General features: G+C 41.0%; 1 protein-coding gene across 3 annotated transcripts in view; it reads left to right on the forward strand.

Annotated features, from left to right (window-relative positions):
- The window catches only part of LOC124794869 (transcriptional adapter 2B-like), a 109,545-nt gene that overhangs the window by 42,206 nt on the left and 48,336 nt on the right, over positions 1-19,003 (forward strand). The window contains exons 9-10 of one of the 3 annotated variants that reach the window (XR_007016621.1): positions 1,829-1,885; positions 8,638-8,800. Coding sequence is in view for 1 of the 3 variants with exons in the window: in XM_047258548.1 (XP_047114504.1) it covers positions 1,845-1,885; positions 8,638-8,800 (204 nt within the window). In the remaining 2 variants the exon portion in view is untranslated. The remainder of the gene's footprint in view (positions 1-1,828; positions 1,886-8,637; positions 8,801-19,003) is intronic. The other 2 variants (XR_007016622.1, XM_047258548.1) reach the window with 2 other exon arrangements.

Raw genomic sequence — 19,003 nt, forward strand, 5'->3', positions numbered from 1 at the left:
AGTCTGTTTTCTTCTTTTAATTGTCTTGTCTCTATCTTTTCTCTCTACTGTGCATTTTACAGTGATGTAATTTTGTTATTGCAGCTCCACAGAAAGGTACTCCTGTCTCCTGTTCGGGAGCGATCAAAATGTTCCTTTATAAGCTACTTCACTTTGTATTCATGATATGCAAGAGTAAAATAAGGAGAGCCAAAATATTTTTAATTTCTTTATGGGAACCTGTTGAAACTTTGCGAATTACAGTGTAGAAGAAAAGTTTGCATAGCCTCTTTTTAGAGGATTACCAATTGTGAATCCGTTTCTTGAAAATAGACAAGATAAATATTATGTTTTGCAGGGGTGGTTATTTTCTCTGCTCCCTTCATGTGCATAGTAACAACATTTTATGGATGCCTCTGTATATTTTCCAAAGTGTGGAGTACTCCACCTACACAGTATGCTGCTTTTTATGCTCGCAGCAAAATTGGGTAATCAGTTCTTTTGCTGACATCTCGTATTTTAATGGGTCGATATAATTATTTTACCCGATTAATATTTTAGTCAAAGACTGCCAGATTTCACTATATAATATGGCATAATTTATCAAATGAAGTGCACAAATACAAATCCATGATCATTTGTAACTGCCTCACAAATAAGCGGCAAACTTACTTAAATTTTTTAAAGTTGAGGGTTTTTATCCTGCCATTAATTAAATGATGGATGTTTAGTAGTGTAATTTGTCATATAAGATTCTAATTATTGTTCTCTTAGTCATAAATTCAGACTATAAGTAGTAATTCTACCACAATGTTACTGTTAATGGCATCTGATTTGCTTTTGCCTAAGCTGATACTTGTCCATTGAGCGTAACAGGCAGGATTCCAGTTGTAAAAATTTAAAAAATGCTGCTGTTTATTTTGTTGGATCTATGATTTTTCACAGTGACAATGTGAATTGTTTTTTGAATTATACACTATCTCCCAACTAATCAGTTTGGTGTTATATAAGGAACACTCAAAAAGTTTCCATTTCAGGTTACAGTCCAGAATCAGTATGCCGAACAGGCACAATTGCTGTGACCTTCGAGGCAGTCACTCAACCAATGCACCAGGTTGAAAGTACCCATTTGGTGAAACACCAGGTCCTACTGCATGAAGAAGCCCAGAACTGCCTGCAGCTTATCTTCATCCGACAAGTCATTTTTAAGGGATCAAGGGCATGATAAACACACAGGGAGAGATTAGGACTATAGGGCATGATGAACTTCACACTTTTTGGCCATAATGGATGAGGCTGGCCTCTTAGATCGACCAGCATCTTGTGTCGAATTGCGAGCAGCACAGAACTTGGCACACCAACCCACAACAGAAGTTTTTGACAGACATGCTGCCTTGTACATACTCTTTATTCTCCGATGGATGTCTATTCTTGTTTGTCCTCTGGCAGCCAAGAAAAGAATAATAGCATGTTGGTCCTATTTGGATGCATTTCACAATAACGCCGCCATAGTTCTTGTTTCTGCATTTACCACATGCACTTTGGGAAGACGTGCATGCCATGTTAATCCCTTGGGTAAACGTCGATGCATTGGGGTCGCTAATTGCATATACGCTGCAGCAACCCCCTCAGATGGAAACTTTTTGATCACCCCTTACACACATCTTTATTTCCAAAATCTGGTGTGACTTACATGAAAAAATCTGTTTCATAATTCTGAACAACTGCTAAGGGAAAGATCTGTCCTGTTAAGGATACTTGTGTATTGTTCAAGCAGAGAGCTGAGTGTGTTGACTTGTAGACTTAAATAATTGAGTTATATCAATGGTAAATATTTTGATTGTATCAGTTTGCCTTTTACCTAGGGCAGCAGTGGGTCCATCCTCTCATCGCAATCAAGAAAAAGGTAAGCATACAATTATATATTTTTTCAAACCATTCTGTTTTTGAGATAAGTCATTATTAATTTGTATACTATAATTTTGTCCTTGTATTAATGGTACGTTTTTTAGTTTTATTAAAACTCTACCAAAGTTAAAGGAATCATGAAGATGGAAGGGCAATAGTTTGCAGCACAGTATTTCTTTAATTATTTTATTTTATTTCAGCTATTTTCTCTTTTTCTTAAAATTCCTATTTTAAATGTGGCATATCAGATTGTCAGTGGACATTTTGTATTTTGCACTCTTATGTCCAGAAAATATTGTAATGAATTCATTGTGTTGTTTCTTTATTCTTACAGTTTTCACAAGTTTTGTTTTAAAGTCTCTTAATGAAATCTTAATCAGTTACTAATATTTCAAATGTGCCTCCTTTTCATAGTATGTCACTTGTGATGTTTATATTGTGTAGACCTTCTTTCGTCGGTCTCTTCTGATCAGTTAATCTTCACTGTCTTTGAAATGATCATGTTAAATGGTGAGTCTTAGTATGCAAATATGTCCATAGAAACTGAAGAATCTTGGGTATACTGAATTGTTGATTTGGGTGCAGAGATCTGCAAGGAAGTGTACATAAATGATCAGATGGACAGCGTGAGCACCAATCTCTGGCTGGGTGTTGATGCACTGTTGTGTATCAGAAGGTGTCATTGTTGAGTAATTGTAGGAGGATACTATATGACTTAGACAAAATTTCTAGTTGGTGTGATAAATGGCAGCTTGCTCTAAATGTGGAAAAATGTAAGTTAATGGATATGAGTAGGGCAAATATCCCATAATGTTCAAATACAGCATTAGTAGGCTGGTGCTAGACGGTCACATTAATCAAATATTTATATCTAAAAACAAAGATGATGTAACTTACCAAACGAAAGCGTTGGAATGTTGATAGAGACACAAACACACACACAAAATTCAAGCTTTCGCAACCCATGATTGTTTCATCAGGAAAGAGGGAAGGAGAGGGAAAGACGAAAGGATATGGGTTTTAAGGGAGAGGGTAAGGAATCATTCCAATCCCGGGAGCGGAAAGACTTACCTTAGAGGGAAAATCCTGCTCCCGGGATTGGAATGATTCCTTACCCTCTCCCTTAAAACCCATATCCTTTCGTCTTTCCCTCTCCTTCCCTCTTTCCTGATGAAACAACCATGGGTTGCGAAAGCTTGAATTTTGTGTGTTTGTTAGTGTCTCTATCAACATACCAATGCTTTCGTGTGGTAAGTTACATCATCTTTGCTTTTTGATATATTTTTCCCACGTGGAATGTTTTCCTCTATTATATTCATATCATTAATTAAATATTTAGGCGTAAGATTTGCAAAGTGATATTAAGTAGAACAAACACAAAAGGGTGGTAGTACAAAAGGTGAATAGTCAGTAGGCTTCGATTTATTGGGACAATTTTAGGAAAGTGTGATTCATCTGTCAAGGAGACTATGCATAGAACTCTAAAGTGACCCTTTCTCGAACACTGCTCAAGTTTGGGATTGTCACCAGGTAGGATCAAAAGAAGACAATTAAGTAATTCAGAAGTGGGCTGCTAGGTTTGTTATCGATAGGTTCAATCAACATTCGAGCATTATGGAAATGCTTTGTGAACTCAATTGGGAATCCCTGGAGAGAAAACGATGTTCTTTTCGTGGGACATTATTGAGAACATTTATACAACCGGCATTTGAAGCTAACTGCAGAACGATTCTGCTGCCGCCGACATCCATTTTACATTAGGACCATGAAGATAGAGAAAGTAGGGCTCTGACGAAGGCGTACGAATAGTCGTTTTTTCTGCTGCTCTATTTGCGAGTGGAACAGGAAAGAAATGACTACTAGTGGTACCATCTGGTGACTTGTGGGATATGTATGCAGGTGCTAGTTTTCCATTGAGTCAAATTTCAGTTTGTTATGTGAAACCATACATTTACCTAACAACTTTACATTCTTGTTATTTGGTGCAAAATTAGTTTGACCAATAATGGCTATGGCCTCTGATGCATACAAAACTGCTAGTGGGATAACTTTCTTGTAACATCATAATTTTCTTTTGTTTTAGTCCATGTTATTGTCTGTGTCACTTGGAATGCTATGGCTCATCGTAAATTCTTTGCACCATCCAACCCTGATGGGGAACTAAGGTAGAGCAAATGGATAAGTGTGAAATCATTATATACACCATCTCAAGCAGAGCTTTCCTGCAATTCTGACGTAAATTTTCAATGTAATAGGGTTTCTTGTACTAAATGTAGTCATCCGATTTAGTCATTAATATTGCACATGCTCTATAGTTTGTCTACTTTTATTCTTAATGTATAAATGCTTAGTAGATCACTAGATAAAGCATTTTTCAAAGCTAGCAGTTCACCTTGATTTTTACATCAAGAATTTACTGTGTGTAATCATTTATTTCTTTTTCATATTCTCCGTAGTTTTGTCTATAATCTATTCGAAAAAGGCAGGAGGATTGTGTCTTGCCACGCATCAGTACGTGTTTTTAAATGCTTTGAAATATGTATGTGTAATATGTCTTTAGATATTGTAGTTGTGTGTGTTTGATGGATTAGATATATAGTCTTCTTATTAACTCTAGAATTTTCCTTCGTACTAAATTACTGAATACCGAGACCATAACATACCTCACTGATGGAAGAATTACAGTAATCTGTCCATATTTAGAGTTCAAATTTGATTTATTATTCATCAGTGGTTTTACTGTGATTTAACATTCACTTTTGGAAAGAGCACTTTATTTACTTCAACATGGTGCATTGCAAATAAGAGTCTTATGTTGTATGCTCTGACTTCCTCGCATCATCTTCACATGAGAGTGTGTACACATTCCAGAAGTCAAGACTTAATTACACTTTGGATAGTTATAAATTTTGCACTGTTAAATTTGCTCTTACTAAATGCACACACCATTCACATTTGAGCTGTAGCATTAAATAATTCATTGGAGAAAATCAGATGCATGTTGCATAATCATCCAGTGAGAATACTACACACATTTAGAAAGTACACTATTAAGCTAGCAAAATATGTGCTCATCACAAAAATGAATAAAAGAATTTGTGTGAGATTTCCCTAACAACATTAAAAAGAAGAAAGAAGTTGTAATGGAGCCAGAACAAACATCATCAGGACTCTTAAACTCATTGTTTAGTGTATTTTTTTTTAAATAGAAAATCAATCCTCAGCCCCAGGTACTCTCAATGTCTGTTGAGGCTATATTTATTCTGGTACATCCTCTTTAGCCCCACATCTATTTTGCGGTTGCCAACCTTCCTTAAACTAGCATTGTACAACTGTCATGTGGTATGTCAATTTTTATCAGTTTAGGAGATCTGTAAAATATGTTTTTAGGCAGCAACAAAGTGGAAGAATTTTTGCAGTAGTTCAGACCCACCTTGATGTACTTCTTTTGCAGTGGTTTTTTCCAGTCCTGTTGTACAGATTCCTGGAACTCGGTTAACAATTTATTGAGTTTCAGGAATTTCTTCTCTGATTTCAAAGTACATCTAGTGTTACTTTTTTTTAAGGCAGACCTTGTTTTGGTGAATCAGTCACTAATGTTCCATCTGCTTCACAGAAACACAGGTGATTAATGGTAATGGTGCAAATTCTCACAAAAGTCCTTTCAAACATTACCTGCTCCATTTGTGAGGAAATCTTCTCTAAATTCTATGAGACTGCCTTTGTTAAAAGTTTGTTTTTACTTTCAGACATTATGTTTGAAATTTGTTGCAAGGGATTAGCAAGTTTTTATGATCCAGTTCTTGTATGTGCAGTAGTCTACGGAGAGGTCAATCAAAAAGTTTTCTGGTTTCCAGAATTCTGGAAGGCATGACGTCAGCAACTATTCTGCCTAACGAAATTACGCAAGTTGCAGAGAACCATCAAATAACAATTTCCTTTATTATTTGACAGACTAGTTTCAACTTTATGCTCATTATCAAATCATCCAGTAAGCTATGCAATAATTTTCATTATGACAGCCACATGAATGTTCATTGTCGTTACACATATCTTTAATATAAAGCAGTAAAGGGCTGAACTTCATTCACCAGTTAGGTGCAATATCATGAAAACAAATGGTACTCATTACAACTTAAGAAACTCAGGACCCTACTAATCATTGTGAAAAGTAGGTCATATAAAAGTGGTCGGGACAAGGATAAGTACATAAAAACATGGAAAAACTGTAGAGATTCCAAAAATGGTTCAAATGGCTCTGAGCAATATGGGACTTAACATCTATGGTCATCAGTCCCCTAGAACTTAGAACTACTTAAACCTAACTAACCTAAGGACATCACACACATCCATGCCCGAGGCAGGATTCGAACCTGCGATCGTAGCAGTCGCGCAGTTCCCGACTGAGTGCCTAGAACCACTAGACCACTGTGGCCGGCTATAGATTCCAAATCAAAGTTGTGAAGTGCAGTGCAAATGATGACTATATTTAAATTCTAAATATAAGTGCAATGCTGCCTGGAGTGTTATTAAAAGGGAAATTAATAATTTTGATAAATAAATCTGTATCCTTGTTGACTATGATACTTTCAAAGAATGTTTTGTAAATAGTGGCAGTACCATCACGCCACATAATAATTCTGCCTTAGATGTAGAAGCCTGGGTCACATCATGTGAAACGGACAAGATGTGAGAAATTTACTTGGGCCTTAATCACATTAAATTACATTCGCAAATTCACAAACAAACTAACCAATTCTAAGCCAAAAGACAATTTACATTCAGTAATTACATCATAACGTGTATAGCAAAGAAAATCAAAATATCACTTCTCTCAATGTCAGAGTATTCAATGATGAAATTTCCTCAAAAGTCTTAAACTCGCAGTTACATTGTCTATGTATACAAAAGGTACTAATCATATTTATGATAATAGAAAATTGCATGTGTAGAAAGATGTATAGCTATTTTGAAAACAATGGAATTTTAAGTGAAAAGCAGTTAAAGATTCAGGTCTCACCTGTCAACTGTAGAAGCAGTTGGAACATTGATGAAGAGTGTTTATGAAGGGTATGGAACAAGGATACTGTGTTTGGAACATTTATTGATTTAAGCAAAGGATCTGACTCAGTCTCATACAATATGATTATCTAAAAGTTGGACTCCTAGGGCATGGAAGATAAATCATGCCATTTATTCAAATCTTATTCAAGCAATGGGTTACAAAAGGCAGAGGGGCAAACAGTTTACACACAGGCAGTTTTGCATCAGGCCATAGTATTTGCAATTGTTGGTTGGTTGGTTGATTTTGGGAAGGGGACCAAACAGAGAGGTCATTGGTCCCATTGGATTAGGGAAGGAAAGGGAAGGAAATCGGTTGTGCTCTGTCAAAGGAACCATCCCGGTATTTGCGTAAAGCGATTTAGAGAATTTAGGACTACCTAAATCAGGACAGCTGGACACGGGTGTTAACTGCCGTCGTCCTGAATGCAAGTCCAGTGTGTTAACCACTACGACACCTCACTTGATTCTGCAGTTTTATTGCACTGACTAAGAGCAGGTGGGCAGAGGTGGCCAAGCAGGTCACACATGTGCAGAATGCATGCAATAGGGCCATCTGGCAAGTAGCCTACCTGCACCTGTCCATGAATGAATGAGCTGGTGGGCACTTGTGGCTGCCCTGGCCTCATAGGGCAGTATTGGAACAACCTGGTTTACAGCTTTTATATGCAAATAAGAGAGACCATGATACTCCCAGTAAAAAAGAGAAATGCCCAAGGCCCTGTTCTTGGCAGAGAACCCAGCAGAAACTTGTTTAAATGTCTTGGCATTCTGACAGTGCCCAGCCTGTATATATATAAATTTTTAATCTCTACTGGAAAAAATTTGGAAAAATTCAACACGAATTATGATGTGCATGTACACAGTCACTTGTTGGATTTGCCCTCTGCAAGACTTGCTATAGTCCATAATAACTACAAGCACTTACACATAAATTTTTTCAATAAATTACCACCTACAGCTGGTATAATGGCACTAAACAAATATAAGAGCATAGTACAAACTTAGCTAAATTGCAATTAATTCCTAGAAACTAATAATTATAACGTGTTTTCCTTAAGTGATAATAGAGTATATTTTAGTTCTTTAATAAGCTAGTTATTTTGTGTTTTCTTTTCTGTGTTCATAATTGATTATTGTATAAAACTTGTCACCACTGTAAACTTTGATGAAGGTACTTGTATAAAAAAATATTGAAAGTCTAATAATGATTCTGGTTATGATAATATCCTCAGAAAAAATGGCAGTTTCTTCATTAACAATAAAACAGTGTATATGATATCACAGATTTATTATTATTATTATTATTGTTATTATTTTTGCTTCTTCTGAGCAGCAACTTGTCGCACAGGTATGAAACCTATTGTTTCAGGGATTAAATTAACGTTACATATAAACTGTTGTGCATTAGGTTTTGCAGTTTTGTGTTATCAGTAGTAATTCAGTAGTATCATATTTGTTTAACATGCGGAATATGTCCCATCACTGGTACAGATGTTCTCTTCGTATTAATATGAATCCATAATGACACAGAGGACGAAAAACATTTTAATATCATATCTATTTATATGTTGAGTATAGGCACCAATATTTGCATTGTGTTTTATGTTGCTGATTTATTATGTCATTGTCATGTTTTCACTGTAGAGAGACATGTGACTTAAATGGGATACATAAATTATTTATTAGAGAAAGAAACGACGACGGCTCATCTTCTATCGAAGAAAGGTCCACCTGCAGAAGCAGCAGAAGTCCCAGCCACGATAGCAGTGGAGATGGGGTGGAGACGATGACACCAGAGGAGATCTCCACCCTGCCAGAATACCATCTCCTGACACCTCATGAAGTTAAGGTAATACAACCTATTTATCTAGCCTTTGTTACTGCTGCTGTAACTTTGATTACATTCTCTTATGCTTTGAGATCATAATGTTCCCAAATTTATGCTTTTAACACTACAGTAACAATGTCAACTTCGTATGTAGAAATGCACAGTCATGTTATTTTTACGTACAATTACCACACACCGGTAACTGAGATAGTATAGTGATGTTAAAATCTTCCTAGAACTAGTATTCATGAAGCAATGAAACTGAAGACTACATATAATTTTTGGTAACATTCAAAATGCTATCAGAGATGTGACAGTTGTCGTAGTATGCAAATGGACAGGACATTGTCTGTAAATTGTCGAATAGACTGTGAATTACTTAATTATATAACAGTTGATGTGCTTATACATCAAATAGTAGTATTTTATGATAGAAAAATGAGAAACAAATATAGGCTTCTGAATATTATATGTTTTGAGTAGATGACATGTAACTTTACTTGGAGAAACAGTCTCTTGTGAAGCATGTTAGAAACCTTTTTGATGTTATAGTCTTTATTTTCTAACAGTGCGATGATCGTACAAGAGTGTTTGGGATGTACCTTTCCAAACAGTGAAGAAAGTTTATGTATGGGGAAATATTCTTCTGGAGTGAAAAGAAAGGTGCCTTTGCAGCACCTCTTCCCTTTCTGTGCTGCATATCTCTCCTCCTGCTATTCTTTTTTCCCTCCCTTGGGGAACAAGTCTGGGATATTTGTGAGAATGTGTTAGTTTCAATAACCCGATAGTTGGAACAGTCCCACATTTCCCGCCTCCCCCTCCCCCCCTCCTACCCTTCCTCTGCTTTGGCATTTGTGGTATGTCTTTCTCTCTTCTTTCTCCCTGTGCACTCCTGAATGCCGGCCCATACATTTGGTGTGGAACAGGCGACTGGGTAATGCATAATTTCCAACCTCAGGTCGATGGGTAGGGTTCACCTGACAGGCACTTGCGGCTGCCCCTGCCCCGTACCGTAATGCATCCCCCCAGTTGGAAGGAGTGCACCATTGGAGCTTCTGGCAATCATGGGGGATTTTTTTGTAATGAGCCAGTCGTCGTCGTCATCATCATCATCATCATCTTCATCATCATCATCTCAGTCTCCATGTTACTAAATGTAAATGGAACGAGGCTAAAGATTCAAAGACTCTCCTGGCTGCACTTCGGTTCCTTGTTGTATCACATACTGAAGGAGGTCAGTCCTATGCTATGGTTAATCTGTTTATTATTCAGAAAGGTGCTGCAGTTGTGAGACCTGTGAAGTCATGCTCTTGTTAATGTGTTGGGACTTTGCTTCTGGAGACCAATTGTGATTTTCAAACCCAACAGCTGCTTACAGCTTCTCTCCTCCATGGCTCTCCTGTTTGTGTTGATGACCACCAATGCTAAATTCTTTGCATGGTGTTGTTTGCACTCAGGTGCTTGATGGTTGACAGAGGGAGAAATCCAAACTTACCTGTCTGATCAGGGCGTCACTGCACTCCATGGAGTAGTGAAAAATGTTGATGCAATCCTATTGCCCACATGCACTCTTTTTCTCACACTTTATCGAGTAGTGCTTCCACCGAAGATCAAAGCAGGCTACAAAGTCATCATGCTCCAACCTTATATTCCAAACCTGATGCATTGCTACCAATGTCAACCTTACAACCACCTTTGCTTGTCCTTTCAAAACATGACCAAATGTGTTACTTGTGTAGGGATTCTCATGAGGGTGATTGACTGTCTCCCTGCTGCATCAATTGTGATGTCTCATACTGAGACTGTCCCGTGTATTTCAATGAGCGGACAGTCTAGGAAATCTGTGCGAAGAAAAGGTACTTCACCCTGTCACTTGCAAGTTGTTGGCTTCTCGAAAGCGCAGCATCTTGCCATCCGGCACTTACAGTACCGATCTTGATATGCCTTGCTCCAAAAAGGACAGGGCCAAACAGATTTGCAACCTCTAATTCAGCACTGCGGTTGTAAAATTGCCCAGTATCATGGTAGCATCCCCATCTCCTTTTCCTACAGCTGAGCAACAAGCCACCAAATCTTTGCCCCTGGCAGCAAAATCACCTGCTACACAACTGGCAAGCTGGAAAGGACTTTTTACGTCCTTCCAGCCAACAAACATCTTTGAAGGGCGGCACTCAGTGGCCGCCAAGGTACCTACCCTTCATATGCTCTCTCCTTCCCATGCCCTGTTAGGACTCTTTTTCCAATGGAACATTCACAACATTAGATCAAACAAGGAGGAATTACAGCTGCTCTTGAAATCGCAACGTCTGCTTGTTTACTGCCTCCAAGAAACAAAATTGGGTCCTCACAAGAGCTTTGACCTGCCCCATTTCCTTGCAGTCCTCTTTGATCTTCTCCCTGAGGGTGGACTCATCCGGAATTATGTCCATAGCCAAACCATCTCACTGAACACTCGGTTGCAAGCTGTTGCAGTCCGCATTGCCCTACCTTGATTCACCTTTTCTCTTTGCAACGTCTACATCCCTCCGTCATCCAGTGTCACCAGGGCAGACTTCCTCCACCCTGTTGGGCAGCTCCCTCAACCCTTTTTGCTGCTCAGTTAGTTTATTGCTCACCATCCCTTTTGGGGCTCTCCCTTAACCTGTCTGAGAGGTTCTCTCTTGGCTGACCTCAATCAACTCAACCTCATCTGTCTTAACACTGGAGCACTTATGTACTTTCAGACTCAGTGCACACCTGTGCCCATTTAGACCTCTTGTTCTGCACTGTTCAGCTTGCCTGTCATCTCCAGAGGTTTGTTCCCTGTGACATGTACTTGAGCGACCATTTCCCATGCGGTATCCATTTGCTGACTCCTACCCCCACCCATGTATAAAACCCAATTGGCAGCTTTCTAAGGCTGACCGGAGGCTTTACTCCTCCCCAGCAACCTTTGACGTACAACAATTTCCCAGCTGTGATGACCAGGTAGAGCACCTTAACAACATTCTCCTTACCGCTGCAGAACGTTCCATACCTCACACTTAAGCTTTACCATGCCATGTCCCAGTCCTCTGATGGAATGAGGCATGCCATGATGCAATTTGCATTTGGAGACGTGCTCTCCATGTTTTTAACTGTCATAATACCATGACGAACTGTACTCGTTATAAACAGTTGTCTGTGCAGTGTCATTGCATTCTTTGGGATAACAAAAGAGCTAGTTGGGTTTTATTTACTAGTTCTTTCAACAGATTCATTCCCTCTTCCATCGTGTGGGGCAATCTCAGTCGGCTGTCTGTCCATTCCCCAATTTCTGGCCTGATTGTAGCAGATGTCATTGTGGACCGTATTGCTATCTCCAAAACCTTTGGCCACTATTTTGTGGAGATTTTGAGTTCTGCTCACTATCACCACAGCTTCCTCCCTTGGAAATGAGTGGAGGCGGCTTGGGCGATACCCCTCTCGTTTCAGAATTTTGAATGCTGCAATGCCGTCTTTACTATGAGGGAGCTAGATGATCCTCTCACTTCATCCTGATCTTCTATCCCAGGTTTGGACAATGTTTGCATTTAGATGTTTCAGCACGTTTCTCTTGCGGGCAAGCAGTTTCTCCTTCGTACATGCAGTCACATGTGGGCAGATGGCACATTTCCCAGATACTGGCGTGAAGCCACTTCCATACCCATACCTAATCCCGGTAAGGAGAACCACCTTCCTTTTAGCTACTGACCCATTTTTCTCACCAGCTGTGTTTCCAAGTCGGTGGAACATACGATTCATGGCCACCTGGTATGGTGGCTTGGATCTCGCGCTCTACTAACCACTTCACAGTGTGGATTTTGAGCTCGCCATTCTGTAGTTGACCACCTTGTCACTTTGTCCACCCATGTCATGAATGGTTTTCTGTGGAAATACCAGACTGTGGTTGGATTTTTCAATTTGGAGAAAGCTTATAACACCTGCTGGAGTGTTGATATCCTCCTCCTCTCTACATGTTGGACTTCCAAGGCTGCCTGCCCCGTTTCCTCCAGGAATTTTTAAAAGATAGGGTTTTCAAGGTACATGTGGGTTCTGCTTTGTTGGATACCTTCATCCAGGAGAATAGGGTACCTCAAGGGTCTGTCCAGAGTTCGTATTCTTTGCTATAGCCATTAATCCTATCATGGCGTGTCTCCCACCATGCATCTCTAGCTCCCTTTTCGTCAATGGCTTTGTGATCTATTGCTGTTCTCCTTGAGCGGCTTCTTCAGCATTATCTTGACCATCCTTATTTGTGGGGCATCAACAATGGCTTTTGCTTTTCCATCGACAAAACTGTTTGTATGAATTTCTGGCAGCACAGTGGGTTTCTTCCACCATCTTTACATCTTGGGCCTGTTGCCCTTTCATTTGCTGAAACTACAAAATTCCTGGGACTCGTGCTCGATAGAAAACTTTCTTTGTCCTCCCACATGTCTTACCTGGCCACCTGCTGTACCCAGTTCCTCAGTGTCCTACGTGACCTAAGCAGTACTTCCTGGAGTGTGGATCCCTTGTCCATTCGAAACTAGACTATGGGTGTTTCGTTCATTCATCTGCACATCTGTTCATCTTACGCCTTCTTAATACAATCCACCATTGTGGAATCCATTGGCCACTGACGCCTTTTACACTAGCCTGGTTGAGAGTTTCCATGCAGAAGCTGTTGAACTACTGCTGTCATACCAGCATGATGTTCCCCAGTGGATGCACGTGACGTTTGTCTGTCACGCCTGGCTAACCATCCTATGCCTCCATTTTTGATGATTCCCTTCACTGCCAGTATGTAGTGTGCCCTTCTTGTCTGTTACCTCCTGGAATTCGCTTTTTACTCCTACTCCAGCAGCTTAACTGCATGCTACTGGCCAGGTTCCGGTTGGCGTGAACCCTTCACTGCCTTGGCTTCATGCATCAGCCTGTGTCCATCTTCATTCGCTTCCTAAGGAAATTAATCCATGTCCGATCTACCGCTACAAGTTTTACAACATTTGCACGCAACTTAGCAGTAGCACCTTTATGTACACTGATGGCCCTAAGACCAACAGTGGTGTTGAGTGTGCCCTCATCTTTGGCACTAACCATTATCGGTATCAGCTTCCAGAACATTGCTCAATATTTACAGCAGAGCTCTTCGCCCTCTATCAGACCACTCAGTACATCCAATGACTCAGACTTTTTAATTGTGTCATATGCTCCAATTCTCTTAGCGCTCTTCAGAGCCTCTGTGTGCTGTATACAATCCATCTCTTAGTGCAACGAGTCCACGGGAGCCACTGTGATGCTCATGTGGATTTCTGTTCATGTCAGTCTGACAGGAAATGAGGCTGCTGACGCTGCAACCAAGCCTGCAGTCCTCCTACCTCGGCTCGCTAGCTCTTCCATTCCTCTCCTTGATCTCCTTGTTGCTGTCTGTCGGTAGGTGGTGTCACTTTGGCATTACCATTGATTTTCTCTTCATGGGGACAACTTCCAGGGAATTAAAAACTTTTCCCAGCAGCTACTTGGCTGACCTCCTCTAGGCCCTCTCACCATGAGGAGATCATTTTTTTAGTCATCTCCATCTGTCTCCATCTGTGCTCGTTGTCGTCAATCCTTGGCGGTTCACCATTTCTCGAGTGAATGCCCTTTTTTTAACCAGTTACATTCTAGTGTATGTTTGTCATCTGAGTTATGAGCCATTTTAGCGAATGACATGCGGGCTGTTGACCACATTTTAATTTTTATCCATCGTAGCAATATGGCAAAGGACATTTAATCTTTGTTCGTGACTTCCGCTGTCTCTACGGCGTATTTTGTGGCCCTCTCTCAAAGAGGAAGTCCTTGGTCTTAACTCTCTTTCCTTCCATTGATTGGGCGTAATGTGTAGCTGCTTTTAACTTCTTTTTTGTATTAGTGTTCTAAGGCTATAACATGGGCACTTATCCCCGAAAAAGAAAAACACACACACACACACACACACACACACACACACACACACACACACACACACAGCTACACTGTGCCAGCTGAATCCACTGTGCTGGGATTTCAGTTAGGTAGGTAAATTTTAGTGAGTTATTGTTGTGCAAGTGGGGGAGTGGAAGAGGGGTTTGGGAAGTAGTGCTTAATGGCTTGGAAGGAGGCAGCAGATGTGCGAGATAGATATGGGGAAAGTGAGGCACCAGGTGTACAGGATAGGAATGTGGTACGCTGGAGCCAATGAGTTCCCTTTACTACTATCTAACACTTACATCTGTCCATTTCCTACATTTGTATTAAACTTTCACTTTTTCCTGCTAGCAACATCCTATTCACAATGGAATCATGCTCCATCTACCTGTGCCAGTTCAGAAAAGTATCCCTAGTTAAAACCCAATCTCACATGAAATCCATCTCCCTGACCCCTTCCCCCCCACCTCCCCTTGTCCCCTACTCTCTAACCATAAAAATTCTCTTCTCTGGGTGCTACCTCCTTTCATAATGATCTTCAGATTCTCAGATTTTATGAATCCCTATACTTCATCAATCTAATGCTATAAAAGCAAATATCCTGGGTGCAGACATCCCTCAACCAACTCTCCTCCCTCTCAAGACACCTACACCATACCTCCAAATTGAATCTGTTGCCCTACAATATCTGAAAGAGCACTCCAGACACTATCTGTAAAAGTAATCAGATTTATTGATATCTTACTCCTGCCTCAGAGCACCACTACCATTCAGTGCCTATCCTACCCCCATTGAAACACATCTCAGCTTCTCATAGCACCCACACCCTGCTTTGCTGACATTTTCCATCTGCCACATACTTCAGAATTCCCACCCAGCATCCCATGAAACAGAGAACCAAAACAAGCTAGTGTTGTCAACATATCCATCAGAAAACTCAGTCCTACAGAACTTTCAGTCCTATCCAAAGGACTTACCTTCAGCCACACTCCCAAGTTCGACCATGCTGGACTCGTCAGAGACCTGTTTCTTTCTCCTGATCCCCACAGTGGAACCTGTCTTTGATACCAGTGGTTTCAATGAAAGGCAATCTAATCCCAACAATGAACCTTCCCCTCCCCCCCCCCCCCTCTCTCTCCCCCTCTCCCTCCCCCCCCCCCCCCTATGTAACCAGCCCCTGGTTACCTTCCAGGAATTCCTTACTTCCAAACTGGCCTCACCATCCTTCTCCAGGTCCCGTCACAAGAACTCAAACCAGCCAATGGAAGAAAGAACAGCTGTCTGCAACCTCACAACAGGCCCATATTTAATCATCCTTCCTGGAGAAGAAGCTTCCACCAATGTCATGATGAATTGCAGTGACTAGCTGACAGAAAACATCTGCCAGCTTCCTGACTCCTCCATCTACAAGGCCTGCCATAGTGATCCCATCCCAGCTGTCCAGCATAAACTCCAATCCCTACTCAAATCCGTAGGCCCATCTCTCAATTCTTCCCCTGAATTCATCTACCTCTTCAACCCAACGACTCCCCACATGCCCACTTTCTATATGCTTCCCAACATTCATAAACCTAACAATCCTGGCTGCCCAATTGCAGCTGGTTATTGTGTTCCCACTGAAAGAATCTCCACTCTAGTTGACATCCAACCAACTGCTTGTAGCCTAGCCTCTCATATTAAGGACATAAACATCTCCCTTCACTGACTCTCAGAACTGACCTTACCCCATTTCCACCTAAATTCCTACTCATCACTGTTGATGCCACTGTCTCATACATCAACATTCCCCATGCCTGGGCCTTGTTGCTGTCGAACACTGTCTCTCCCCAAGTACTTCCGACTCAATACCCACCAGCTCATTCCATATACATTAACCAGTTACATCCTCATACAAAACTATTTCTTCTTTGAAGGGTAGATATACCCACAGATCAGCAGCATGGCCATGAGCACCCACGTAGCACTCTTCTGTGCCAATCTGTATATGGTCCACCTGGAAGAAACCTTCCTAGACCCCTAAACCCCCACATCCCTTGTCTGATTTAGATCCATTGATGTGGACTCAGAGCCAAAACACTTGACCCCCATTCCTCCACAGAGTCAACATTTTCTCTCCCATTTCACTTCACCTAGTTCTCCTCAGCCCAACAGGTCACTTCATGGGACATTAACTCCACCTCTCTAAGAACTTCTTCCTTACTGTCACCTATATCAAGGCCACTAACCATTAACGGTGCCTGCATTTTGACTGTCATCCCTTCCACATAATCAAGTGAGATGGTACAGGGGTTAGCATACTGGACTTGTATTCGGGAGGATGACGGTTCAAAACCTGCATCTGGCCACCCTGATTTAGGTTTTCCGTGATTTCCCTAAACTGTTTGAGACAAATGCGGATGGTTCCTTTGAAAGGACACAGCCGGCTTTCTTCCCCTTCCTTCCCTAATTGTAGGGGAGCGATAAGCTCGCTGTTTGGTCCCCTCCCCCAAATCAACAAACCCTTGCACACAAAAAAAATCTCCCGTTTGTATGGCACCTGTTGACGGTGTATCTGCAGTGATGAGAAGTCCCTTGCCCATAATGCTGAGGGTCTCGCAATGCACACTAGCCCCCAAATGTAGTCTGTAAAGATGTCCTGTGCCATATACTCACACCCCCTAACCATATAAGCACCTCCAACCCCCCCCCTCCCCCCCCCGCCCCCCACGCGCAGTGGAAGCACCCCTCTCATCACCCGATATCATTCTGGACTGCAGCAGCTGTAGCACGGTGTTTGCCAGGAATTTGGCTATCTGTGCTCAGAAATATGGGACATCCTACCCATAACCCTTCACATCTATACAGACGTAATATTTTGTATCCTGTCCAACCTACAAACTGTCATAGTCAATCCCTATGCCACTCTCACTCTCAACTACTTGCTATATGGGTCACATCCCTGTGGGAGACCCAAGTGCAGAACTTACCTGATTCGTCCACCCATAATGTTGTATTCCAGGCTTATCCTTTCCCATAAGAGGCAGGGATACCTTGAAAGCAGCCACAACACGCACTCACATGGTGTTTGTAGAGGTTTTCAGTGCCATGACCAGCCGCAGATTGACATGTCTGTTAACCATGTAAACAAAGAGCTGAGTAGATCGGTTCTGACTGAAACAGTCTCATATATGTGTGATGCCTGTTTCTCAGTTTGGAAATGGGGATACATGGATCATGATCAGCACACGAGTTGGAGGGGGAAACTTGCAGAAAGTGTATGGGAGCCCACAGGCACACAATACAAAATCCCTTTGGTTACGGGTGTCAAAGAGGCATATTTTTAGGTTAGATTCAGGTTGCAGACAGAGAGTATTGAAAGAAATTAGAACAGAACATAACCACAATATATGTAACAGTTTCCAGAAAAATAAAATTAATTTGTTTTACCAGAACAATAGGTGATTAAAAACAGGATAGATGAGCTGCTTGTTATCTAGAAGATGTGGAAAATTCTGAAATTCAATATGTTGTGTGCCTCTCTAAACACCATGTAACTGCACCTCTGAATGCCTTATAACCACTGGGATGAATAAGTTAAATATAAGGGGTTGTAGACTAGCATCATTTTCGTGTAGAGTTTAACATGAAAAAAGGAGGAGGAGTTGCAACATAATATGTAAAAGTTGGACAAAAGACAAAATTTTAACACAAATAGTTTTTGATCAATCAGAACCTAGAGGCTTGTGCTTGCGGGTTGTTGCTGCAGAGTACTTTTCTGGTAATTGTAACAGTCTACAGATACCCTGTACGAAACTTTCAGTTATTTTTGAGAAGTCTAGATGCATTATTGAGCTACCTGTCAGAAAGAAGAAATGGTTAGTATGTAAGTCTGCAGGCTTTTGTGACCATTGCCACTGAAGTTAAAATCTTCTGGGTTGTTAGGCCGCATTGTATTTTTTCAAACAATCAATGTTTCAGCCCCTCTGCTGGAATTTTCTGCAGGATCTTCTGGTGTCCACTGTAGATTGATCACTGTCAGAGACCAGTGTTGCTTTCTCTCATAAAGGGGGGGTTTTCCACAGTTGTGCTAAAGAAGTGGGATTATTGGGTAAAAATCTTGGGCCACCATTGGCAGGCCATTGTCATTAACTATCTGTGCTCAGAAATATGGGATATCCTACCCACAACCCCTGACACCTGTACAGTGCCAAAGATACAGTGCCAAAGAGGACTTCATGCTAGCAACTCCAGATGCAGTGCGCTGGATTGAAGGACTGGATATTCAGTTGTAAAGACAAACTTAAGTTTCTTGTGTGT

Source organism: Schistocerca piceifrons, chromosome 4 (assembly GCF_021461385.2).
Source record: "Schistocerca piceifrons isolate TAMUIC-IGC-003096 chromosome 4, iqSchPice1.1, whole genome shotgun sequence".
Classification (NCBI taxonomy): Eukaryota; Metazoa; Arthropoda; class Insecta; order Orthoptera; family Acrididae; genus Schistocerca; species Schistocerca piceifrons.